Source organism: Zootermopsis nevadensis, unplaced genomic scaffold (genome assembly GCF_977971745.1).
Source record: "Zootermopsis nevadensis isolate Lab colony 2312 unplaced genomic scaffold, Znev_1.0 Znev_ptg000008l, whole genome shotgun sequence".
NCBI lineage: Eukaryota > Metazoa > Arthropoda > Insecta > Blattodea > Termopsidae > Zootermopsis > Zootermopsis nevadensis.
Genome location: NW_028259140.1, coordinates 7,314,107 through 7,339,429, shown reverse-complemented (window position 1 = coordinate 7,339,429; position 25,323 = coordinate 7,314,107). Strand labels below are relative to the sequence as shown.

General features: G+C 35.7%; 4 protein-coding genes across 21 annotated transcripts in view; 2 read left to right on the top strand and 2 right to left on the bottom strand.

The window, feature by feature from the left end:
- LOC110829829 (uncharacterized) overlaps nucleotides 1-2,938 on the bottom strand; it is a 64,088-nt gene extending 61,150 nt beyond the window's left edge. For 6 of the 7 annotated variants that reach the window (XM_022063964.2, XM_022063963.2, XM_022063965.2 and 3 more), the window contains exons 1-4: nucleotides 2,561-2,938; nucleotides 2,119-2,293; nucleotides 1,829-2,010; nucleotides 1,044-1,239 (exon numbers count right to left, since the gene is read on the bottom strand). In XM_022063964.2, the coding sequence (XP_021919656.1) occupies nucleotides 1,060-1,239; nucleotides 1,829-2,010; nucleotides 2,119-2,293; nucleotides 2,561-2,752 (729 nt within the window). In that variant the 5' untranslated portion in view covers nucleotides 2,753-2,938 and the 3' untranslated portion in view covers nucleotides 1,044-1,059. The remainder of the gene's footprint in view (nucleotides 1-1,043; nucleotides 1,240-1,828; nucleotides 2,011-2,118; nucleotides 2,294-2,560) is intronic. The other variant, XM_022063962.2, reaches the window with a different exon arrangement.
- An 83-nt stretch (nucleotides 2,939-3,021) lies between these two features.
- LSm1 (U6 snRNA-associated Sm-like protein LSm1) lies at nucleotides 3,022-4,602 on the top strand. Its single transcript, XM_087344691.1, has 3 exons — nucleotides 3,022-3,269; nucleotides 3,405-3,589; nucleotides 4,172-4,602. The coding sequence occupies exons 1-3, from the start codon at nucleotides 3,224-3,226 to the stop codon at nucleotides 4,343-4,345; spliced, it is 405 nt and encodes a 134-aa protein (XP_087200817.1). The 5' UTR covers nucleotides 3,022-3,223; the 3' UTR covers nucleotides 4,346-4,602.
- A 161-nt stretch (nucleotides 4,603-4,763) lies between these two features.
- On the bottom strand, nucleotides 4,764-22,686 carry LOC110829787 (Rho GTPase activating protein at 54D). 11 transcript variants are annotated; one of them, XM_087344664.1, is made up of 11 exons: nucleotides 22,552-22,686; nucleotides 19,705-19,797; nucleotides 15,702-15,869; nucleotides 14,238-14,387; nucleotides 13,053-13,222; nucleotides 11,763-11,972; nucleotides 10,801-11,033; nucleotides 10,201-10,365; nucleotides 9,316-9,582; nucleotides 7,786-8,784; nucleotides 4,764-6,588 (listed from the first exon to the last, which is right to left on the bottom strand). In XM_087344664.1, exons 3-11 carry the CDS (start codon nucleotides 15,815-15,817, stop codon nucleotides 5,803-5,805), a joined length of 3,096 nt encoding a protein of 1,031 aa, XP_087200790.1. In that variant the 5' UTR covers nucleotides 15,818-15,869; nucleotides 19,705-19,797; nucleotides 22,552-22,686; the 3' UTR covers nucleotides 4,764-5,802. The 11 variants fall into 11 exon arrangements, with proteins under 11 accessions (XP_087200790.1, XP_021919557.1, XP_087200788.1 ...); XM_022063865.2 differs by lacking the exons at nucleotides 19,705-19,797; nucleotides 22,552-22,686 and adding an exon at nucleotides 16,688-16,771 and having other exon boundaries at nucleotides 7,786-8,589; nucleotides 8,689-8,784; XM_087344662.1 differs by lacking the exon at nucleotides 22,552-22,686 and having other exon boundaries at nucleotides 19,705-19,866.
- Nucleotides 17,909-24,940, top strand: LOC110829792 (uncharacterized). Of its 2 annotated transcripts, none has more exons than XM_022063881.2 (5): nucleotides 17,909-18,068; nucleotides 21,710-21,822; nucleotides 22,589-22,699; nucleotides 23,145-23,352; nucleotides 23,767-24,940. In XM_022063881.2, the coding sequence occupies exons 2-5, from the start codon at nucleotides 21,757-21,759 to the stop codon at nucleotides 24,825-24,827; spliced, it is 1,446 nt and encodes a 481-aa protein (XP_021919573.2). In that variant the 5' UTR covers nucleotides 17,909-18,068; nucleotides 21,710-21,756; the 3' UTR covers nucleotides 24,828-24,940. The 2 variants fall into 2 exon arrangements, with proteins under 2 accessions (XP_021919573.2, XP_087200805.1); XM_087344679.1 differs by lacking the exon at nucleotides 17,909-18,068 and adding an exon at nucleotides 20,102-20,241.
- The last annotated feature ends 383 nt before the right edge of the window (nucleotides 24,941-25,323 follow it).

The following is a 25,323-nucleotide window of genomic DNA, read 5'->3' as shown; positions in this document are numbered from 1 at the left end:
CACAGATATGCAAGTAGAATGAAGCTTTAAAGTTTGTATTCAATGACATTCCAATACTGAAAGTGTAGGTTAAGTATAAAAATAGATTACTAATTTACATAATTTATAATTTGTATGTTTGGCTCCATTCATATAGAAGCATTTAAAAGAAAGTAATCTTTGCAAATTCTTCACAGAACTTCTTGTTTATATAGACAAAACCCGCTTTCAGGGTCTCTGTTGTGATCCTCCATTTCTCATCTATCACACTTACATATGCCTTTGGTGTTTCAATGAATAATTTTGGAATGTATGTCTCGGCAGCCAAGGACTACAAACTACATCACAATCACCACAAACTATTGAGGTGATGTATAAAGTTACACTACTCAAAATTGGTAGGCCCATTGTACTGGGAGTAATAATCCATAACATATATGTGTTTTGCTTCTAACAGTATATAATTCTGCCTCATTCTATTAAACTCAGAATAAATAACAGAAAACACGAAAGCTGGTAAAAACTCCTCAGATAATCCAAACTTCAGATAAAAATTTAATTTTAAGAAAGAGATTAATGTTGAGTGAGAGTTTAGTGGGAACTCCACTTCAAGAAACTTAACATGACCATAAAACACAGTGCTTTTTTGTTCAAAATTTTGTTGAAGAACCAGAAAAACTACAAACCACTGTTATACTTTTTATGGTACAGAGAAGGAAATCATTGGCACAATACCAAATATTACACTTTCCTTTAAAAGAATAAAAGCAGGACAATCTTAAAGTTGCCTAAATTTTAAAATTCATAGAAAATGTAATACTGCAAAAAAAAAAACCGGACTATTTAAAACCTATAAAACTGACAAAGTTCAAACAGACTCACAAGTAAAAGGTGAATAAATCAAGCAAGTATAACAAAGATGGCTGTCTTCTGGGTTGTAGTGCCATGTAATCTGGCAGAACCCAGTGTACTCAGCTCTGTGAGAATCAAATCCTATCAAGCAAATACACATTTTGATCCACTTATTTGGGAAAAGAGAGGCATAAGGTAAATTGGTGCTTTACCTTGTATGAAACACTGTTAGTTGCCCCCGCTCATGACAAGGAGAGCACGCTCCACTTCAGCTATGGAAGGATGCCTGGTATGAGAATTTGGAGGAGTTTGTGTTCCTAACACCTGGACCTTGTGTTTGGATGAAGGAATACTACCAAGGTCCAGGGCATCTGCTACCTCCTCAGGGGACATTGCACCTGGTTGGTCCTGAAAAGATTAAACACCTGATCAGATAACAAAATTTATGGGTCCAACATCATAAAAGCAGCTTTCTATTAACAATTCTGTCTTCATCGTGTTACAATTGAAGAGGTTTTCTAGATCCTGTCAGACAAATGATAGGACACCTTACACTGTGCGTCAGACTATCACAAGGCAGCAAAGAAAAACACACCAGCCCCAAGATGATTTCAAATTTATGATCACAATATTTGTGCTGTCCAAGACAATGAAGACACTGGTACCAGCATTGTAACTATTACTGACATGAATTGTCAGCCATTTTGATTGAATGTAACACAATATATGCACATAATATTTCAGTAATATTAAAGCATAAATGCATAAGCAATTTGGTTAACAAATCCATCTCTTGTGTAAATAATCATCAAATTTTTTGCATCAGAAGTAACAGTTTCATAAAATTTAGTATAAAAAGTCATAGTAATGCAATTATCTTACTTCCTCTGCAAGACTAATAACAGCAAATCAGGCATTAGAATGTGTATTCTAGTTACAATGTTGTCAATGCAATGTTATATTAATAATTAAATAAAATCTGTTTCTGAGGACTTACCTGCTTGTTAGCTAATACTAAAATTGGAACTCTAGTGAGTCTGTCATCTCCCAGCAAAGTTTTAACTTCTTTAACTGCCAAAGACAAGTTATGAAGATCTGAAGCATCCACCACAAACACCAGCAGGTCCGTGTCTTGCATAAAATTTCCCCAATACTTCCGCACACTTTCACTACCACCAACTGTATGAGACATAGTTGCAGAGATTATTAGGTTCCGAAAATGACATTGGTGCTTAAATCGATATATTAAAAAGCATTAATACACATAAAACCAAAATGAACACTCACTTTCCCAAATGTTGATTGATATGCCTCCATTGTGTAGACAAGTTACATTGAAACCTTCAGTAGGCTTCACATCATTACTTTTAAGTGTTCCAGATGTCACTTGGGCAAAGATTGTACTTTTCCCAGCATTCTCCAAACCAAGTACAAGAATTCGCCTTTCAGGACTCTCTTCCAACTACGACATGATAAAAATGACAAACGTTGGTAACAAAATATGGTCTCGAAATGTTAACAAAAGCAAACAACTGTGACAAGTACATTCTGAATCTAATGCACTCCATTCAAATGAATTCGAAGAGAATACACAAGCAATTAACTGTTCGGGAAATAATAATGTCGGTAACAACCACATAATTAACGATAATGATATAATGCATACACCATAGAAAAGCATGTACAGTGTTATGACAAGTGCAGGTTAATGTACTTTCAAATAACTTACTTTGGAAACATCTTCAAATCCTTCATCAATACTTTTCGATTCTCTTCTCTTCCAATATCGGAACGCTGCATAAGCACAAGCCGTTATTGCAATACCAGATCCAAATATCACTAAAGACTTAGCAACCTTACCAGACCAGCTGGCTTCCATTGCGTTCTTTACGTAGTAGCAATAGGATTGTTTTGGTCTCATAAATTTTCTCTCGCTTCGATGGTAGCACTGTGTAATACATAGTGTGACATTCAATTGTTACCCGTTGTTTATATTGTTACCCGTTGTTTATATTGGACCAATAGCAAATGAAATCCGAATTAATTACCCCAGAATATTAATTTAAATCTTTATACAAGGACCGAAATGACAATACATTTAACATTTTAGAATACTGTTGTACTATTGTGGTATAAATAAAACACCATTTAACGAGTGGGTGCTGCCATCTCCTAGATGGACATGTAAGCATATCTGACGTGAGAGTCGTGAAATTTAAACATGTGGCGAAAATGAAGCGCAGTTTTGACAGCAGATTTTAAATTTATTAAATGCACCTAAAATGCAGTGCCTGTGAGAAAATGCCTTGCATGTAAAAGTAACATACTTAAATTGCGCCAAGTGACTATTTAAGATTGTGTTCCGAAGGACAACAGTATTACAAAATAAATCATGAACTTTTCACCCGGAACGGCCACACTTCTTGAAGAACTGGATAGTGTGTAATATTCTATAAACTTACTGAAGTGTATTATGTTGTAAACTTTGTTGTAATTATTATAAACCTGGCGTTTTGAGTGTAAAATACGTTAATGTTTTAGATGAAAGTTAATGTTTGCAATTTTACTTTCAGAAAAACTGATGGTACTTCTTCGAGATGGAAGAACGTTAATTGGCTATCTTCGTAGTGTAGACCAGTTTGCGAACTTGGTGCTGCATCGCACAATTGAAAGAATCTATGTTGGAAAGGAGTATGGTGATATACCTCGAGGAGTCTTCATTGTACGAGGAGAAAATGTTGTGTTGTTAGGTGAAATTGTGAGTCATTAAAATGTATTTAATTACAAACTCATATTCACATTTAACCTTTCTCCTGGATATTATTCAATTTTGGGTAGACTCTAAATAAAATTATTCAAAGTTAAGATGTGCTGTACAAGTATATTATGGAATTTGCAGTCATTTGGCCACAGGTAGCTTGCAAGATGTGGGTTACTAGTTTACATAAATCAGGTATGCATGATTAGTTAGTAGATACTGATTTATATGTAGGGAACTACTGTAGAGTTTCTTAGCAGAGGTAGTTTGTCACTAGTCAGTACAGGAAAAAGATGACTCAAATACTAACAATTTCTGGCTGTGATTATATTACACTTTTTTTTTTTTTTTTGCAAGCCTTGTGGGACTTGGATGCCTTCACTTTAGAATTTATTTCTTCAAACCTAGTGACTATCATTGCATCCCAGTCAGCAAACTGTTGCACTTTATTGAAGGTTGCTGATAGTATAAATGATGGTGACAATGCAATCATGATTGGTTGTGATGTAAGTCTGCTCAGATACCAATCCTGTTTTATTTTATTGTGTCAATTCCTTTTCAATCTGTATATCTCACTTTCAGGATAAAGATAAAGAAGGAGACCTTCCTCTTCAGCAGGTCTCAGTAGATGATATTTTGGATGCCCAAAGAAGAGAACAAGAAGCAAAGCAAGACCAGGAAAAGCTTTTAGTAAAGGCTTTGAAAGAAAGGGGGCTTCATTATATACCTGATCTTAGCCATGATGATATGTTCTAATGCAGTACAAACTGAAAACCTTATCAGATGAAATTTAAGTATGGAACTAAAGTGATTACCAATTTATTTTTCTTTAGAATGAGAGAAATTTCATTTTCAAAACAGCATATTGAGGATACGAGACAAAAATATGCTGGAAATTTCAGGGTTGTCACTGCTTTTGTTTTCTTAAAAACCTTATTGTTTTTCAGAAAATATATTTGTATAAGTGGTGAATGGGAATATAAAATAAATGAAAATAAAGTTTTTTTTATTAACTTACTGTTCATGTATTCCAAGCCATTTAGTTTTATCAGGGTCATTTTGTCATATTGCCATTTTAAATGCATTTTTCAAGTGTTATACTTTCAACCCCAGCATTTACACATCATTCATGTTCAACTGATATAAATTTAATTGGGATTACAAAAAGAAATAATTCAGTTACACCATCCTATCATGTATTTAAATGGTTTTATAATAACAAATAGTGATTCTGTATAGTTTTCATACAGTGACAGTATAATTTATAAGTGTCATCAGTAGCATGGGCAATGGGAAAGATTTTTACAAGAAATTAATGTAGTCCAAAGAAATATTTCAATCAAAAATATTGACATTGTAGCAGATGCCATTAACACACATTTACCAGCTTGAATAGCAAGAGAAAAATGACAAGATCTGAGGATGCAGTTCCTTAAAACTGATAATGCACTTTGTAAGTTTACAAGTCATCAATCTGAATGGAATAAATAGTTTATTAAACTTAAAATTTGCTAGTAATTAATGGATTAATATTTAAAATAGGATCTAACCTCACTTCCCACTCCCTTTGTCTATACATCACCAGTGCTAGACAATGGATATAAACTAAGAAATCACAAAGTATGACTGCTAGTTTACAACCTGTTATTTCATATTGCCTGTTTTCTAGCAAAACTACTACTTCAGCTTTACACGTTATTGTGTAAAAATATTTCTGCACATTTTTAGAAATACTGTGTCATTTCCTCAAATTTTAGGAAGTTCCCCCCTTTAGCCTAGCACTAGTGAAATGTCAGAGGTAAAAGGAGAAAAACAGGTTGGTGTTCAAGTTTTGGTTGTAACTCAAGAAGACAGTTATGTCAGTATAACTGTTGTATCTAGAACAGAGGAAAGTCCACTATCAAAATCAAGGTTAAGTTAATGTGCAGTATTAATGTTTTGATTTCATTTCTGTAATATTTTGGCAGTCACATCAAACCATTGCAGTTTAGTTAACATGTATTAACCAATCTAATGGCAAGAGATTTCTAGCATCAGAAGTAAAGGCACATTTGTTAACATAAAATTACATAGGACACTTTAATGTGGAATAAAAACAAATAGCAAACCAGTACTACTAAAAATATTAGTACTCTATATTTCACAGTAGCATATGCCAGTACCTCTGAAATTTTAATGGCACCTTATTTAATAAAATATACTGTCAAGTCTTGTCAGAGGGAAGTTTCATATATTATGTTTTTACTAAATTCTTCTGAGTCTGATATTAAAGCTGCTTTAGAAGTTACTTGACATATCTTCCCATCGTCATCACTTCTACTACAATACTGCAAATTAGTCTCGTGTACTCTGGGTGTCTCCTTTACCAACTGTTCCTTCAATACTGTTCCTGAGTTTCTGCTGCCATCACAGCAACTGCCATACATATCATTTACCTGTTCATCAGTCACACCACAAATGGATGGCTGGTTACCATCAAGGCAGTATAACAGAGATGTACTAAGTGTTTCTCTTTCCAGAATCTTTTCCTCATCATCGCTTTCTGAAGTATCAAAGTCTCCTGTTCTACTTGAAAAGCTTAGATCTACTGGGCTTGTGGTAAGTACACTGCGGTTCAGGAGATATGATCTGAATGTGCTTGTCAGTGAACCACTGTCATTAGGCATGTATTTGCTTGAAGCAGAACATATCTCTTCAGTCTTAAAATCCTCATTTTCTCCGTCTTCTACCAGTGCCTGGATATGTATGGCATCATTGCCTAAGGTTTTGACTGAAACATATTCCATACTATAACTAGTATTGCAGCTACCCATTTGGCAATCTTCTTTGTTATGTACAGTCTCCTTGTCTTCTGCAATAGAGTTGTAACTACCACCATTCCCTTCCTGGCAAGAATGTTTTTGTCTAGTCCCCAATGTACTAATGTTTGCCAAATGACACAGGTTTGACCCTGATAACAGAACTACAGGCTTTCTACATCGGGGTGTCATCATCGTTTCCTGCAAAAGAAAGTGAAACACATAAGCATCCAGACAGACTTAACCTTTACTGTCTAAGTGACACAGCTGTAAAATAAGGTAAAAAGCAAACATACTGGAGAGCAGAGCTCATAAAAATGTTTAAATTACTTTTAATGTATGAATAAACAGCTCAATGAAGTAACAAATATTGCCTACTTTCCTTTAAGGAAAGTCCCCTTTAAACTTTTAAACTAATCTTCACAAATATAATGAATTCTTCTCGGGCTTACCAGGCATGTAAGGTGGTTTAATGGAGAAAACACCAATGCTTCATCCTTGTCATCAGAGTACTGAACTTCAGTACCCTGAGGATGAGGATGGCTCTCGAAACAGTGTAAAACAATACAGAAGCTGCATGCGGTCTGTATTTTGCTTTAATTTTGATAGAGATAAGTAATGAACCATTATAACTAGGCAAACAGGCAGATCATAAACATACTTATAAATTCTATATGAAATATTGTTTATAGGTTAATAAAAACATGATGGGGTTATGTCTAACAAATGTAATGGTGACAGAATCTGCACTTACATAAGAATTGTAGGACTACAAGTTTGTTCAGTAGGGATATAGGCTTTAAGATTTCTGCCTACAACTCTGTTTTTACAAGTTTCTACATGTGTACCTATCTGAGTACATGAGTTGAGATGGCTGTAGGAATTTATTCAGTTGATTATAATATTTCATTTTTTGTGTCAGCTACAACTCAGCTGAAAACCTTGTCACTTTATGGGTAGCTGGAAATAAGCTGTCAGTCACTCAAGTGCAATGTGGAGTTAGTTTTTGGGATAAAATTGATTTTGATTCAAAGTCCATACCACATACACTGAGAAATTTACTGTTTCTGGCTCCAACATTCCAATCTGTAAAATTGTATCCAGCACTATTAAAACTAACATTCCGAACATCCTTTTCCACATTTAAATAACTATATGAAGTTTCATTAAAATTTTAGTGGAATGGTCAGAAATAAGATCTATAACAGGAATATCACTGAACACTTATTAGAAATTACTGCAGCAATTCGTTAGAGACTAATGAATTAAACATATTTTCATAAATAGTTTTCTACTTTTCTTTTATCTTTTGCAGGCATTTTTCCCTACCAGAGTGAACAAGACACACATACATGCTTAGGAAACAAAGAACACTAGACATAACAGAGACATGCTTACCTGCATGGCTTTGGACATTTTCTGTGTTGATCTGGTAATGGGCGACATAGAATTACTTTCATCAGCTATTGGGGTAAGCAAGCAGCTGCTTTGGTTAGCATCAAATGGGCCTCTAGTACTGCAGGGAACTCTCAATCGGGACTGAGATGCTGGCGTACTTGTAGTCAGGAAACCAGTCAGAGCATTCCGAGGAGTTAATCTAATGTTAGTGTGTCCCAGAGGAGGTGAAGGGGAGAAGAAGCCAGGCAAAGCAGTTTGACAGTCAACAGAAAAATCACATGAGGCTGGCAAAGCAGCAGCAGTAGCAGAAGGATTACTCACAGGCCATATGTCTGTACCTTGGTTCTCGGCTAATGACTGGCAAGGTGTGGATGGAGTACAGGATGAGGAAGGCAGGTTGAGGTCTGCAGAACAGCAAGAAGCCTTGGGAGGTGAGATGCCATTCTCACATGATGACTCAAAACTGGTGGTTGATACTCTCTTCCTTGAATCTAAAATGGAACCAGAAAAGAGTTCATTTTTCTTGTCATCATGATGGTTTGCAGCAATCTGGCTTGCCAGTTTTTGCAGAATTTCTTCTGTGGCAGTAGTTTCAGTTCCGTGAACTATGTCTTTGTTGTTGGAGGAATCGGAATGCCTTTCAGGCTTGGAGTTGTTAAGCATAGTATATTGGAGCTGAAGAGGAACACAATTGGTACTACTTATAAGTGACTTGTGCAACCTTGACATCTCATCTTGCCCAACATAAGAATGTGAGTCTTCTTCCATGCTCTTCTGAAATAGCTTCATACAGGTTCCTGACTTCTGTAATTGAAAAATGTAACATACAGGAATACAAATGTAAAGTTTCCAAACAATTTTAAACCATAACATTTTTTTCAGTAAGGTAAATTTAGTACATACATTTATCATTTCCTGGCTTAGAGAACGTGACCCATTAAATTGACTTTGAGTATTATTACTCTTTTGCTGCTTTGTTCCTTTGTGGAAAATGTGCTTCTGCAACAAAAAGAATTAATTAAACACAACAATAATAAAAATAAAGTTATTCCTGCTCACAGGTACAGCTCTGTATGCCCCCCATCTCATGAAAACATGTAAGAGAAGTGTGACCTTCACTATCTAACCTAAGGAATGACTATAATATAATTATGTACTGTTAAACCACTAAGCATCTAGGGAAGCAACAAAATATATTTAAAGGAAGAAGTACAGAATACCAGAAACAGATAACTGTTTGCTTCCATTCATTTAATTACACAGTATTCTACAGCTTATTTCCTTCTCAGTTTCCAACTAGTAGTTAAAGGAGCAAAATGCTGAAACTTTCGATCTACAAACTGTGTGACTGTGTTACTGATGCGTTTATTTCACTTTGGCCTATAAAGCAGTTACGGTTGCATTATTTAAATACAGAAAATAAAATGACACCTTCCACAGACATCATCTGAAAATAGCTTTCCCCTGACAAAGGGATATTATTTTGTTACTCAAGTATTACACAATTTTTAAACTGAAATGTTGTCCTACTTTAATGGAATCCCCAAGACTTTTGCTCCTCAGATGATTCTTCCTTCTGATGTTGACCTGTAGTGGTGTGCCCTGGCCATTTTCCTTGTTAAACTGTTTGATGAGTTTCTTTTTCTTAGAAGACTCAGGCAAAGACTGGATATGTGCATATAGCTGTGCTAAAGCAGCCTCTGTTGGGTTGACAACATGTGCCAGGGCTGTACGCTCCCGATCCACAAAAGTGAATATTGTGTTAGCTGCTGTCCCATCACACACACTCTCATTCAGCTGGAATACAACATGAAAGAACTGCTGAATGCTCAAAACATACCAGGATTGGTTGAAACAAGAGTGGAAAACTGTACTCCAGTTTGGAGTAGAGATAGTCTCAAATTGCAATTTCGAACCCCAAGTTCCTGTGAGAGCAAACTGTTAGTCAAAATTTTACATTGCATAAGAGTATAAATTAATCCATCCACATATTACATTAAATATTTGTTTTCAGATAAGAGTTATACAGTTTAATGACATGTATTTGCCACTGATTTTTGCATGACTGACAAATTCTGAGAAGTCTAATAAAACATTCAAATTTAAAACAGGAGTTTTCTGGTCTGATGAGGACTAAAGCCAAACTATTTTAATAAAAAATCTGTAATTACTGACATGATTACAAATTTTCATGTGTTTCATATTTATAATGATAGGCACTGTATAAAGAATTTTGTAAAGTCATGCAATGAAGGGAATTGCTTCTAGGATGTGCATGTATAACACTGATATTTTGTTACATAGAATTACATCACCTGAAAATACAGAAACTTCACAAGCATCCTCACACTGATCACATGGCTAAAATTACACACCCATATTTTGAAAAATAAGCTGAATATGACATTTATATACCTCTTTCTTTGGTGGCAGTTTTCTTCTTTCCCGCTCAGCTAGATAAGCACGAATGTCAGTTGCAAGTTTTGGGGGGATGTTGAATAGTGTTGTACCTTGTTGAATCATAAAAGCTATCACTCCTGACATAGTCTGTGAGTTAATATGAATAGCTTCAGGACTGAGCTGAAACAAAGACTCAATATTTATTTATTCATTTATAGTTCATTTAACAACACTTTTTCAGTAGCTGAGACTATATAGAGTTGAATGAGAGGATAATAATGATTTGAACCTGGCACCTCCCAAATACAAAGCAGGAGTGCTAACCACTCATCACAACATTTGGTGATAGACCCAATATATATTCAAAAAAGGAAACAATTTGCATTATACTCAACAGTAGCAGGTAAAAAACTAAATCAATCAGAATTAAGAAATTAATGTTCTGCAAACTGTATAACTTGTCAAATAGCCTTCAAATGACTTTCTCTTCAGTGCCAAGGTCAGTGCTAGAATACATTGTTTCAAGCAGATTTACATAATGCAATAAAATCTATACTTCAGCAATTCTCATGTCTAGTAGTTATCAGATATTTTCATGTGCTGATGTAACTGTACCTTGCGTGGGCAAAGTAGATGAGGTGTGAAGAGTGTGGCCAGGCTATCAGCAGACATCTTATTCTTTCCCTCATGACTAGCTGTTAGATGCAGTAATTGCAGGATGTCTTTTAGTAAGACACGATTCTCTGTTGGAAGCAGCAAAAACAATAGTTGCAATGCCCTCAGCAGACGGTTCTCACTGTTTTTACCACTTGGTTGATCTGAGGAGCCTGGTATACCTCCACACATTTCTGCAACCACAAAATACAACATAATACTGCAGTCAAATTGCATGTGATAACAAAGCCTCAACTATGTAATCAATGTGAATTGACTGTTATTATAAATTCTGCAGTGTTTATGAATGACCAATGTATTCTGTTTCCATGTAATCTCTTTTGCAGTTAAAACAGATGTGCTACACTGGACTGTGCCAGTTCATTATGGGTCTCTGGTAAATCACTATAATCAAATTATTAGCATTAATGATAAGAGTTTTGTCTAATCTGCCTTACAGAGTAGACATATCCTTCCCTCTTGAGCTTGAGAATGTTGTATTTCTTTGTATTCAGACAATGGAAAATATCAAAAGAAATTACTCATGACAATCTGCCATAATGTCAAAATTTCAATTTGAAGTCTAATATATTGCCACAATCTTAAAGAATTAATCTTGTGTTGAAGATTTCCGAAAATTAATGCAATGAAGAAATGAGACTAGACTGCAGTAGTTCCAGGTTCAGAACCAAAAGAATAAAGATAATGTAAAATTTCATTGAATGGATTATTACAAAAATTGTATGTTTAATGCTAATGAGACAGGAATTAAAACCTGGCTGTAACCAGGTAATCAAAGGTGTCTGATGTAAGAATGGTGAAAGGACAATTTATAAAATGTATCTGGCTTTATGCAGTATTATGCTGTACTAATATATGAAAAATTCATTGTTTGAAGTGCAAACACTATGTTACCTCCTTACCTGCTATCTGACAATATGCTGGATAATGAGCATCAGTGAGCAAAGATTCAGGAAGTTCTGCCAGAAAGTTCTTTAGCACAGAAGCACAATCATGGACTGAAAAATGACCATTATCCAGGTTCAGTGGCAGTCCTTGATTTAGCAGCGATTTCAGCTCTTGCTGACGAGTTATTTTGCCACTACGTCGAAAGATTCCTTCCTGGCAGATATCTGTAAATATTAATAAATATAAGTAAAGTAATTTTGTAACCTACATCAATTTTTAAAAATTGTATGACGGAAAATGAACAATCTTTGATAAATGTATAAACATTCAACACTGAACATGATCAAATGGATAGCACTCCTACAACATATTTAAGTCACAAGCTAAAATCTTAGCCTGCAGACTGGCTATTCTAACTGAGGTTTCATGCAATTGTCCTCAGGCTCTCGGGGCATGTGTTGGTATGGTAAATTAAATTAGGTCACAACTGCTTTCTTCCACATCCTTTCCAATTCACTCTTCAATTAATCCCATCAATTTAATGCTATATAATCCAGGCAGCTGAAAGCATAGTTAAATAAACCAGTAATATAAACATTCAACAGTTAAATGTAGTTATCAAATATTTAACGTACTAGTGCAAGTCATAAGAGTGTTTTTGTATCTTACCAGGAACTAAAAATTTTCTTTAACTTTATGATTTTAAAGTGTCCTTGTCAACTGCAGGACCCTACAGAGAAAGGCATTTCTTGCCACAGCTTTATACATAAAAAATCATTCAATGGAGTTAGGATTATATTGGTGGTGAAGTTCTGAATTGTGGCCTTCTGGGTTAGTATGTAGTGTAGTCTTGAGGGTGGTTACCAGGCTTTCAGAAGAACACATTGCCTCCATCTTCAGAGGATGGAAAATCCTCCAAAATCCAAAATTTATTATAATCATTTGAGCCTAATTTGTTTAGAACTTCATGAATTCTTTTCAGGAGTAATATTCCTGGAAAATCTTTGTCTGCCACAGCTACAGCAGCTATTTATAAATTGATAACCCAATTTGTTTTATCATATAAGTGGAAAATTCAAAACTATACAATCTCAAATTACTTTCATCCAACAGGCAAACAGAGCAGCACACAACTGATATCACAAAACTAAACAAATGTAAACTATATGCATCTTAATTGATTAAGCATGTTAGAATATGTACTTGTATATTCAATTTATTATCATTTCCACATAAATATATGGACATGCACATGAATGGGTTAATATACAACAGTTCATAATAAAATGTTTTTATGATATTACTTTGCTCCTTGCTGAGGAATTCGATAAGTTGGTAGACTTGACAGATACCCTCCTGTGTAAGTGGTGCTCCCTCCATTACACCTTTCACAACACACTTCCCTTTCTTGGAAAATGGAACAAAACCCCATTTTTGCAGACGAGATTTTGCCTTCTCCGAGGAACATTCACAACTGAAACAGTCAAGTGCCTAAATAAGTTGATCTCATACATCTTAAAGCATTTTCAATCATGATGCCATGTGGATTCATAGGCAAAAACCAATGTTTTGGACACACACATCTCAATCTTCAAGATTACTTCAGCCATTAAGATGTAGACAAAATGTTTCTCCAAAATGTTCGTTATGTGTCCACATGACATCACAATCCAGAAGAACAACTTCTTCACTGTCATGAGAACCTTGTATCTCACAACTTGTTACTTGAGTGCTATCAATGTAGGAATTATACTGACATATGGGACCTAATTGTGACTCACCATGTATTTTAAACTTTAAGCAACATTCTGGTGGTGGGATACTAATACATCAGATAACCAAACCCAGGGTACAAATTATTTTACTCTTTTATTACATATAAGTGAAAGAGACAAAAACATAGCATGTATGATAATAACCTAAATCTTATGATAATTACTTGGTATCTGCAACTAGTTAAAATTATGTATTCTTAATGCCAGAATTTATCAGCTCAGCTAAATCATATATTGTATTTACACTGTACACACAAAGCTGCAATTCAAATTGACGTAACTATACTTCTCAGAATAGGATTGCCAGGCAGTCATACATACATATTATTGTATGATAAAGATTTGTTGAATAGTCAGGAAAAATTGACTCGACTTCACTACTTTAAATGCCCCCTGGTTACAACAATTATTTTATTCAGGCTACTAGAAAAAACAAGAAGTAACATAAAATTTTATTAACGAAACCTGCTGGAAACTACCCCTTGGTAAAGGAGGTATAAGGTTAGAATTAAAGTGGATCTTCAAGAAGTAAATTCTGAATGAACCAGATTCAAATGACTTATGATTACATCTAGTAATAGCAAAGTTGAACGTCCAGGTTGTACTGCCTGAATGTCAGGAAGCCTCCCATGTTAAAATAGTGTGTACCATATTTTGAAAATATAATAACACAATACAAGCTTACTGTACAAAATGCAACATAAATTAGCATACCATACAAGTTCTAAGCTGCTAGCATGCTGTTCACTTTGACTAGTTTGTAATGACTGCACACAGCAATATGAATCCTTCCATATACTAGAGAGTACATGCATCACACCGCCAAGACAGTGGATGGTGGAGACATGCGATTCAGACAAACAGCTACAGTACAAACAACAAAATCTTAAAAGTTATTCAGCAACTTTACATTATGAGAGTTGTTAAAATGAAAACCATTTGTGGCATTGCTAGCAAATATGACCAGTTGCAGGTAAACATATGGTTGTGTGCATGACTCAGTAGCAGCTGATCACAAGCTGCACAAGAGAATGGATGTTACAGCCAATAGGAATAGTATGACACAGTTTCATGCCAGCTTTTCAGTTGCAAAATCCATCCAAACAAACGTTTTCTACCACATCAGTTGACTACCGATGCCGATGTCAAGGACCCTGACATCACGATGAATGCACGACACTACTCTGGAACCGAAAACTTTGTACTGCCATCAGTATCCCTCCATGCTCATGAGGGGTGCCATAATGTTGCTCTGCAATGCACACTGTCCAGGGTATTCTGTGCTCCATGCACTGAAAGGCATCGAACCATTCCCCACACATCCTAGATCTGTCACCATATGTGTTTAGCCCCCTCAAGATAGCACTAAACGGTTGTAGATTTGGGTTGGATAAAGGCAGCAAAACCACAGTGGTCATAGTAGCAGCCTACAGAGTTCTTTGCAGAGAAAGTCCAATTGCCTTTACTCCTTTGCCCAGAACAATCCACAAACAGGTTTCACTTGAACAAGCCTCGTACATTTGTAGGGTTCAGGTCAGGATTAATTAATGAGCTACACTTGCACTTATTGTACTTCATACAGGCATAAATGGCACTGGTTAAACTGATTTTATTTAGTTAAAATTGATAATCCTTGAAAATCAAATTTTTAATAATTATTTTACTATGTGAGACTACTGGCACATATAAATACTCACAAATACAACTTCATAATATTTGTATTTAACCTTACGTTTCATCCATACCTCAAACATTTTCAGGAGTTACTTCACCATATGTTATAATTTAACCAGACTGAGACATAGATAAAAATTTATTTGGCAGTTTTTATATTTACCAAAACACCACACAAGCTTTAATTTTTATTACTTTAGTAAATCAATTTATAAAAAAATAATAATAATTGGAAGAAATATGTGATTAATATAACAAAGAATAGAATATAAAGAATAGGATATGCAGACAGTGACATCTAGGAGAAAAATGTGAATTCTGTCATGAAGAAAAGACTACTTCATCATCATCATCCATAGGTGTATATTAAACAATAAACTATAACGTTTCTATGTCAAATCTTAAGGTTTACTGTACATGCACTTCAGACTACTATAATAACAAATCATGACATAAGAGCTTTATGTTCCACCACATTTCACAATATGTTTATTCAGTACTTACTCATCAGTGTTGAGGTCCAATACAAATGATAAATGCATTCTGACCAAAATGTGAAACTGTTCTGGGTCTTCTCTTCTAAGCCTTTCGGCTAGAGCATTATCACCTGAGACTTCCATTGGCTTTTACAAGACTGCACTATGTATCTATATACATGATGATGGTCACATCCTAAGAATATACTTATACATATTAACAATCAAACAAGGCTTTAATAGGACGCCATTCACCGTAGCATAATATAAAAATAACTATTTATAAAAAAGCATTAGGACTCTAATCTACATGAACAAGGTTCAGAGAAACATGTATAAAAGTTTTGGCATAACAAGAAACTTTATTCTCTTCAGGCAGTGCTATTTCTACCTTTCTATTTTAGTGTTTAAAAGTGAAATATATGCTGGAAGTACTTGCAGAATTTGTCCTTTATAAAGTGACAAGAAAACAATTTAATACATAAAATAATTTAAAATAAAAAATTGCAATGATTTAAATTCTGTGAAAAAATACATAAAATATCGTCATAGTTCCCTATTCATTAGGTTATGATCATGAATATGTTAATACAGATTAATAACATGCAAGTAATAACTGTTCACATGGTTCTTTTCTAAATACTGCACACACGATAAATTATTCACGCCCTTCTAAAATTCCAATAAGCCATACCCTCCTCCTGGAGATAGTTTTAGATCGTACTGTAGATTAATAGCTTTCTGTATCCATCTATACAAAGTAACATTCACGACAAATTTCAGGGTTTAAACTTTCAAATAACTACGGTTTACAAAAACGATTATTTAGAATACTGGTTGCTAATCAAACATCATAAACAAATATATTTATTGTAGTTCGAATTTAACTGTATTGTATAAAACATACGTTCAAGATAATCATAAATGTTTTAAAAAAAACACTGAACACTTTCAACTTACAGACGTGCCATAACCGTTTTGAAATATGGCGGAACGGAAGTTTCAATTACTTACGTTTATTGGTGGAACAACCTAACATCTGCCATTTTGCATAATATTTGCCATCTGGCGGAAAGAAGTAGAAAGAATATGTCAGACATGCCAACCTAATGCCAACAGGCTGTACTCCTGTGATACAATGATAAAACCTCGCTTGTTCAATTATATGTTGTATTGAAATGCGGAATATACAATTACGTAAATGAATTACTCTTATTATAGTGGCATGTGGCGATTCCATTATAATATATTGCTTGAAATACCAGAAAACAAACAGTTACAGAAAAAAAAACATAATAACAGCCGGTCATGAATAGCTGCTGAGCCGTAGAATTAAGACATGACAGTTTTCGAAACTATTTTCTTGTCGATATTTTAGAGTGTTTCATGAGTTAGTAGAGATCTGCCAATTTCTTTAATTAGCTCTTCATATGTTATGACAAAAGGCGTCTTCATGGGCAGAAAAATTGTTGAATTATTTGGAACAGTAGTCAGGAAAGTACCTGATTTATCTCTAACTGCTTCTAAAATTGTGTTCAACAATAACCACAATTTCAAACGGTATGATACTTGTTGCACAAACATTTGACTAAAGCATCAATTACAAATGCGATTTTACTCGCTATTAGCCAGCGTATAATTCTGAGCTTCTCTCTTTTGGTAAAAACACTGATCGATGTAATATTTGTATTTAGACACGTGATAGGGATTCTTGGATAGGGGATCAGCCCGTCGCAAGAATTGTATCTACACAGGATCCGATTGTGCGAACGATCAAGGCCCACGCCGTGGCAGGGGTTCAACGTTACCTTGATTCATGGCAATTTTAAATATACCTATCACACCAACAACATATTTATTTTTTAACTTCGGTTGACGTGACTTTAGGACATTGTATTTTAAACCAGACAATGTCTGCTTCCATCCCTACCCTTCAGAAGCAATTTATTAATCATAATATCATTCGGCACTTTGCAATCTGAGGTACGGAATTTTCTTAGATAAACTGCTAATCCATTTACTACGTGTACAACTCATCGTAAATTCTTTGGATTAATACCAGACGTAGAAAGAGCGAGAGAAGGGGGCGAACTCAGGAGGACCACGTTTTTATTATATGACACAATATAACCGCGACAATTAAAAATATATCAGTAATGTTAATATTATACAAAAGCAGTTCAGTTATTTCTTATCACTCTGTACAAGTTACTGCATATGACCGGCAGATGCCGTAGAAAGTTGCTGCATCATTTGCGTGAGACGAGTCTGCGAAGATGAACTGAGATCTCTCTCAGTGCTCTTAAACGCTTGGGAATTACCACATCGGCAGCGCTTTGACAGGGAAAGTGGATTCTGCCGAGAATCGTAATCGGTTAAGGAAGTCATCTATCAGGTAACGAGCAATCCATATTTTAAGCCATCTAATACATCATGTCATGCATTTTTTGTCTCCTGTAAGTAATTAATGATGATGGTTCACTTATAGAGATTTCAACACCCTACGACATAAAAATGTTGTTGTATATAATGATTCGCAAAGCCTGAAGGGCAGAGACCATTTGGGAGACCTAGACATAAATGAGAAGATAATATCAAAACTGGTCTTGAAGAAACAGCGTGAGCAATTGGACCTATTAGTCTGGCTCAAGCCAAGTCCAGTGGCGGAGTCTTGTGAACAAGGCGGGTACCATAAAAGATACGGGATTTCTTGAGCAAGTACCAGTTTCTCAAAGACTGTACTCCATGAAGTTATATTGTAGATTTTCCGCCGGTTTCATGAATGATTATACTAAAATTTACAGTTTTAGCTTTAATAAAGTACACTCCAAGGAAAGAATGGCCATTTTAATTTATTCTGTGACGTGACTGCAAAATTGAAATTACCAAATTTAACATCAATTCCGATATTTAATTAAAATAATGTTGGTGCGTGTGTGCCGTAGAGAACAGCAATGACTTTGCCTTTATGCAAAATTTCATGATATTAAAGTGGGTATAAACCCATAGTTACACTTTGACAGGAAATATTAATGTCTCACAAGTATTATTTATATGAAGACCGGCATTTTATAACACACGTTTGTTGTATGGATAGCAGAATGGATGTTACATTCAAGGACCACTCAAAAGCCTAAATAGGGATTTGCGTCTTTCTGTTATGTAACTTATTTTGATGAACTTATAATTTTATATGTAGAACCCGATTCTGCGAGTTAGATAAAGAGATAAGGCACATGACATGTCAATCCAGCAGTGTAGGGGTAGTACTTTAAAATAAACTACGACCGATTCCTTCCCTATCCTTTTCAATTGACTATATACAAATTTATTTTCATCGCCGCTAAAAACCTAAGTAGCTCACATAGCATTGTTAAATACAGGAATGAATTACACAACTACGTGTCGGGCCGTCCTGCTCATCGGTTATGAACTGGAAATCCCGCAGTTAGGTCATCCGCATAATTTGACTTTAATATTTATGGATTTTCCTAACGAGAACTACACAATAGAAAATTTAAGTTATGTGAACAGACTTCTCCCACATAATATAAAACGTCTACAGGTCACACGCAACACACACCTGAACTACTTGCTCTTTTATCTTCAACAAAATATAAAAGCTAATTAATTAACTATGGAAAAGTCCTTCAAAAAACGACAGCCGTTTAAACGGTCAATAAATTCCTCCCCTCTTATTGAACTTGACATTTTATTATCCTATTCACAAGACCCATCCACTAGACTCTGTATTGAGATAGACGAATCCATTCCACAGCCATTTTAGCCCAATATTCTAAATCTTTCATTTACTTGCAAGTGATCTCTTCCGTTGGAGTGTTCAGACCTGTACGCATTTCACAACTCCTAGTTCATATAATTTTATTTCAGCTCATGGAAACAACGTTTAGCAAACTGGTTCATCATGCTCACTTTATTTTCGCAATCAATACTATATAGGAAGCCTACACATCACTAACGCAGATACACATCCTGAAGTTAACCACAGAGGCTGGTGTTAAATTAATTACCGGCATTTTATAGCAGCAGTGTTGCTGAAACTGCCGATTCCTCTTGTCGCGTGTTCTTGGGTCCTTCATTCCCTGGTGTTGAGGTTTCGACTCCTGTTTGGAACACGGGCATGCATTTAGATGACGTCTTCTGGGTTGTTGCGCCACCTGGTAAAGCTTTCCAACGTTTCAAACGCAATTTCTGCCTCCATCATCACGCATTCATCGTCTTTATGATGGAGGCAACAAGCACCTCTGAAACGTTGGTAAACTTCTACGAGACTACACGGCGCAACAACCAAGAAGACAGCCATCTTAATTCACATTCGCCGTCGCGAAAACCTGAAATCTCACAACGGTCATGTATTCTTTTTCGTTTTGTAAATCTGTGTAGATGGAAACAATGTGATCCTCTGATCTTACATTCAGAGAATCCTGCAGCTTATTTTGGATTTAACAAAATCTGTATAATGGGAGCTCTGGGTCAAATCTGTTCGTAATGTCTCGAAGGATACGAAGAGAGCTGCAGAAACGGGCACATTTTAATAGTCTACTAAAGTGAGTCTTAGCGGCGACTAACATTTAAGGAGGGCAAAGTTAATTATATATATCGTATCATGCACGAACCAGACGTGACCTGAAAACACGTAATAAGGACTGCGTGACTCAGAATAGGTATTACGAACCTTATGAAAATTGCCGTAATACGTAATGGTGTGTACACGTTGTATCGCTGTTTTAGGTTCTTCTGTTCTCGATTTGTATTAGGTTTTATCTTGTGTCATTAGAGGGCGTCGCTCTTGGCAGCGAGTAATGCACATTATGTGAACTGCCTTTCACTTTCTAGCTTGTCCGCCCTCAACATATCACGGCAGGGCCTAGCAGTGGTATTCTTCCACTCAATCCGGCCTACATCTTCCAAAGTGGTGACCTTATTTGAAGCATAAAGGAGCAAGCGATGCCACTTTACAAAGACAGAAATAAAAAAAATGTACACTCAGAATGTTGTAAATGTCTTCATTACAGATTTATATCTCTCATCAGACCTGAAATTGGTAAAATTTCTTGAAGTTATTCTATGAGAAGCTAGTAATCAGTCAGAAGTTTCCGTGTAGTTTATGGACTCTGCAGGATCATTACCGTCTTCACAAGAATATGTCACTTGAGCAAGTTGAACCCAACTTACACTATCACACCCTACTTCACTGAGTCAAAAATTATCTGTTTTGCCAATATCCCTAAGTCTACTAGTAGTTTCTTCCCTTCAGGATTTCCTGCTACAATTCTGCAATCATTTTTCATTTCTCCCATGAGTGCTACATTCCTTGACCGTATCATTGCCCTTGATTTGATCGCCTTAATGTATGGCGAAGGGTATGAATTGTGAAGCTAACTAAGCAACCAATCAACTAACTAACTGATGTACTCCATGGAACATTCTTGAGAAGCTTAAAAGTTGGTCAAAAATTTCCACCTTTTGTGGACCTAAAAGGTTTACTACCACGTTCGTAAGAGTCCGCCTCCAATCTCTATCCTGACCCATACAAATCCAGTCCACATTCTCCCAACCTGTTTTCATAAGATCCAGTTTAATATTACTTTCCCATCTATGCTTGTATCTTCAGAGTGTTGTCTTTCCTTCAGACATTCCAACAAAAACTGTACACACATTCTTGAGTTCCGCTATGTCCACCAATCTCTTCCTCCTTGATTTGATTATCATAATAATATTAGGTGAATGATATAGCCGATCATTCAAAACCCTTCCTTTTAAACTCACTCCTACCATCAGGTTATAACCGTGCCTAATTTCTGTTTCAATCGCATTTAATTGTCAGTTGTATTTCAGTCATGTGTTTCATTCACTACTCTTCCAACAGCGCACTATGCAACTTCAATCATTCACAAAGTTTCTCTTGCTCAGATTTCTACTAAGTAATTTTAACAGAATGCCCCTAGATGAGAATGTCTATAATATGTGAAAGAGGTGATGAACCCACTGACGGTGGAATGTTGTGGTTTCCAGGTTGTGATGCAGTGACACTTATAAGTCATCTCCATGGAGTAACAACCATGTTCCTGCTGATTCTGAGTGTTCTGCTAGCGCAACAGGGTGCCGCCCAACAGACACAGCACACAGTAACTATGCATAACCTTCATGTACATCGATGAAATTTGGATTGTGGGCCTATATTAACCCTTCAAAAGCCAGTGGTAACTGTATGTACCCTCTGCTTTGATAAACAGCAATTCTACGTTTTCCCTACGCAGTGTAGCCTTGTTTACAGGTTTCGTATGATTCATGATTTTCAGAGTAAAACGTGATTATTTCCTTATACACTATTAACCAATTTATTTTTTGTAATGGAAAAATGTTGCTTTCTTTGCAGTATGAACTGAATGTTTAAAAATTATGTTGATTAGTTCTGGATTCAAAGGGTTAACCCTATGAAGCCTAAGTTAGTCTAAATACTATTTAAAAATTCATTTTACCTACATGATATTTTCACCACCTTCTGTACACAGTAATCAGTTTGGCTGCATTACCAACTTTGTCTCATGCACTTAATATTATTCCTCACCTCACAGAGCATCTTCAAAATTCAATTCTTGATTTATCACTGTCATCTCACATCCACATATGATTGCAGTATTTTACCATACATTTAATCAATTTATTTTGCACAAATTCATATGTGCTCTACTAAATATATTTTACTTATTTATATCTGTAAAAATCATGCTTTATAATGCCAAGACCATGGGGTTTCCATTATCTGCTATGCTCTTCAGATGTTCAAAAAATATTGTCTTCTATAGCAAACTAATTTTACTGTTTAAATTTAATATTTGTATACAGATGATTACCATAATGCTGCTGACACTTAAAACACGTTTCCTCTAGGGTGAAAAATCTGGCCACGTGATTGAGTCAGTACTAGCTGAGTATCGAACCAACTTCTCCTGTGTGGGACGCGTGGCTGGATACTATGCAGACATCAGATCTGGCTGCCAGGTATGTTACTTTACAGGTATAGTCATGGAACTGGAAGATTTAATACCACTAACACCACAAACACCAATGTCGATGGGCACATTCAGACGCACAATTAATGCTCAACAGGTTCATTGGCTCATTGACCCACTGGCATAAGACTTTCTGTTTTAGTAACAGGAGATAACAGGAAATTATATAATACAAATCTTCATATATTTACTCATCTTCAAATTAGGATGATGAAATAAAAGAGGATGAGCTGTGTGAAATAAAGTGCCTTACAAGGACTCTAGTCTATATATCAGTGTCGTCTTAAAGGCAGGATAAGAAGAAAACTTTTCTGCTCCATTGATAATAAATGTTAAAATGAAATCAGGGAAATCACCAAGCCATTTTGACAAATTTATCAACAGTCCCAGCCATAATCAGCCAGTACTGACAATCATACTTGTACTCTTGGCAGCTGTATCATATGTGTGACACAGAGGGCCGACGTTTCACACACGCATGTCCCAAAGCAACCCTGTTCCAGCAACGTATGATGATCTGCGACCACTGGTACATGGTAAACTGTAACAATTCTGAGCATGACTACAGTGCCAATCTGCTGATAGGGCAGCATGACAAGCCCTTCATGAGCCCTGAAGAGCATCTCCACCATCACACACCTGGTACTGTAGACAAACACTAATTTACATTAGTTTTATGTTGCAAATTATCTGCACAAGTCCTTGTCCTGTTGCTCAGTACTTTATTTGTGTACTACTAATGCAGTCTATTCACCTCCTCCTTTACTCTCCCTTCTCTCTCTCCTTTTCTATTATTTTTTCTCTTTTACTGAATCTGCATTCCTTTCTTTCTCCTTTTATTCTGACCAGGGCGGGACATGCAGCACAAATGGAAGAGATGTAAAATTCACACAATATTTAACTCAGAAAACGGATGAGAGGATAATATCCAAGTGAATCTCAGAAATATATTAATGATGTGTGGTCTGGATTCATTTGGCTCTGAATAAGGTCCTCTTATGGACTTTGCTAAATGTCATATTTGCTTTTGTAGAATACCACTGTTTTAACTTGCAGTGTATTTCTTCACAACACAACAAAACCCAAGTTCTCTACAGGAAGTCACCAACTGGAAACAGCAACATTCAGGAGGCAACAACAATATAATCTCCAACAGTGAAGATCTGAGAGATCAAATTTCAGTAGGTGATCAATTACACAAGGATTCAGAACCATCTCGGCCATCAATCAACAGCACCTCACACAACAGAAATATCAACAAGTCACAACCTCGTGCATTAAGCCCTCCAAAATCTACTTCTGCACGCATGGCTGCAACACAGAAGCTTCTGGCCAATGAATATTCTGGATCAGACTATAACTTTCCTGTAAATTCCCAGACTCTTCCTGGTGCCTACACAGATAATCCCTTTTTCCAATCTTTGTTAATAAAAACAATAATGCCAACCCTACAAACACCAGCATATATTTCAAATAGTTCTGATAATTCAGAAGTTTCAAACAACCCTAAAGCTCAATATAATAAAGATAAAACATTCACAGAATCTCAGACATTTGATGAAATACAAGATTTAGATAACTTTAGGATCCCTCCTACAAGAGCTCTGCCCCAGCAGCCACTGCTTAGCATGCCAAAAGAATTCTCAAATTATTTGGGAATTACCAAAGTACACAATCTTCCACCACATTCAAGAGAACAAAATTTTCCTGATGCCTACAACAATTCATTCTTTCAGTCTCTGACAAAGACCAGAAAACTTTTGGTATCAACCTCAACAATGCCTCACAGTACTGAACAAAGAGCCACAACTGGGACAAGTATTAACGTAGATAAAAATGAGGATGATTCAAACATTGTACAACTCCACTTCCTGGACCCTCGCCAAATCTTCTTTATTCCGGAGTCAAATGAGGATTCAGATAAATACAATTTTGAAACACAAAACACCACAATGTTGTTCATCTCTGTACCAGTTTATTCACACAATCATGGCCAAAGCATTATGCATTTTCGACATGATAATGTAGTTACTGATGGCCAAAAACTGGACTGTCCTAGATGTCATCCACACTTCCTTCTCCCAGGGAGATGTCAACCTTGTGTGATTATTCGATGATATGACATTTGGTCAGAGCAGCAGTGATGGAACACTTGTATTCATAATTCTTGCCATTACATTATAGTGTATTTAATTGTAAAATAACTGCAGTAAAGAGTATCTCTGACATATGTTTCATGAAGTTGGATTTTATATGTTGTTCTGGTGAACAAAACAAATTTTTTAAGTCTTGCTATAGAGTATTAAAGTAAAACTAGTGGTTTTCTAAAAGAAGTTATAAGTATGGAATTATTCCAGGGTATAACAATTCAGGCCAATGAATTCTCTAAACTGAAACAGTATTCTAGCTGCAAGCAGCAGAAGGTACACAACAACAACAGCCCCCAGTCCTATGTACTGGCTAATCATATTTTGTCCACAAATTATTACTACTTCAAAATTTGTAAATGAATGTTTCTGTGAACTACTTTTTTTTCCAAGAACCTGAATTTTACTCAAGAAAAAACCACTTTGGTTGGACTACACCAAGGAAGACTGGCTGCCCACATTAAGT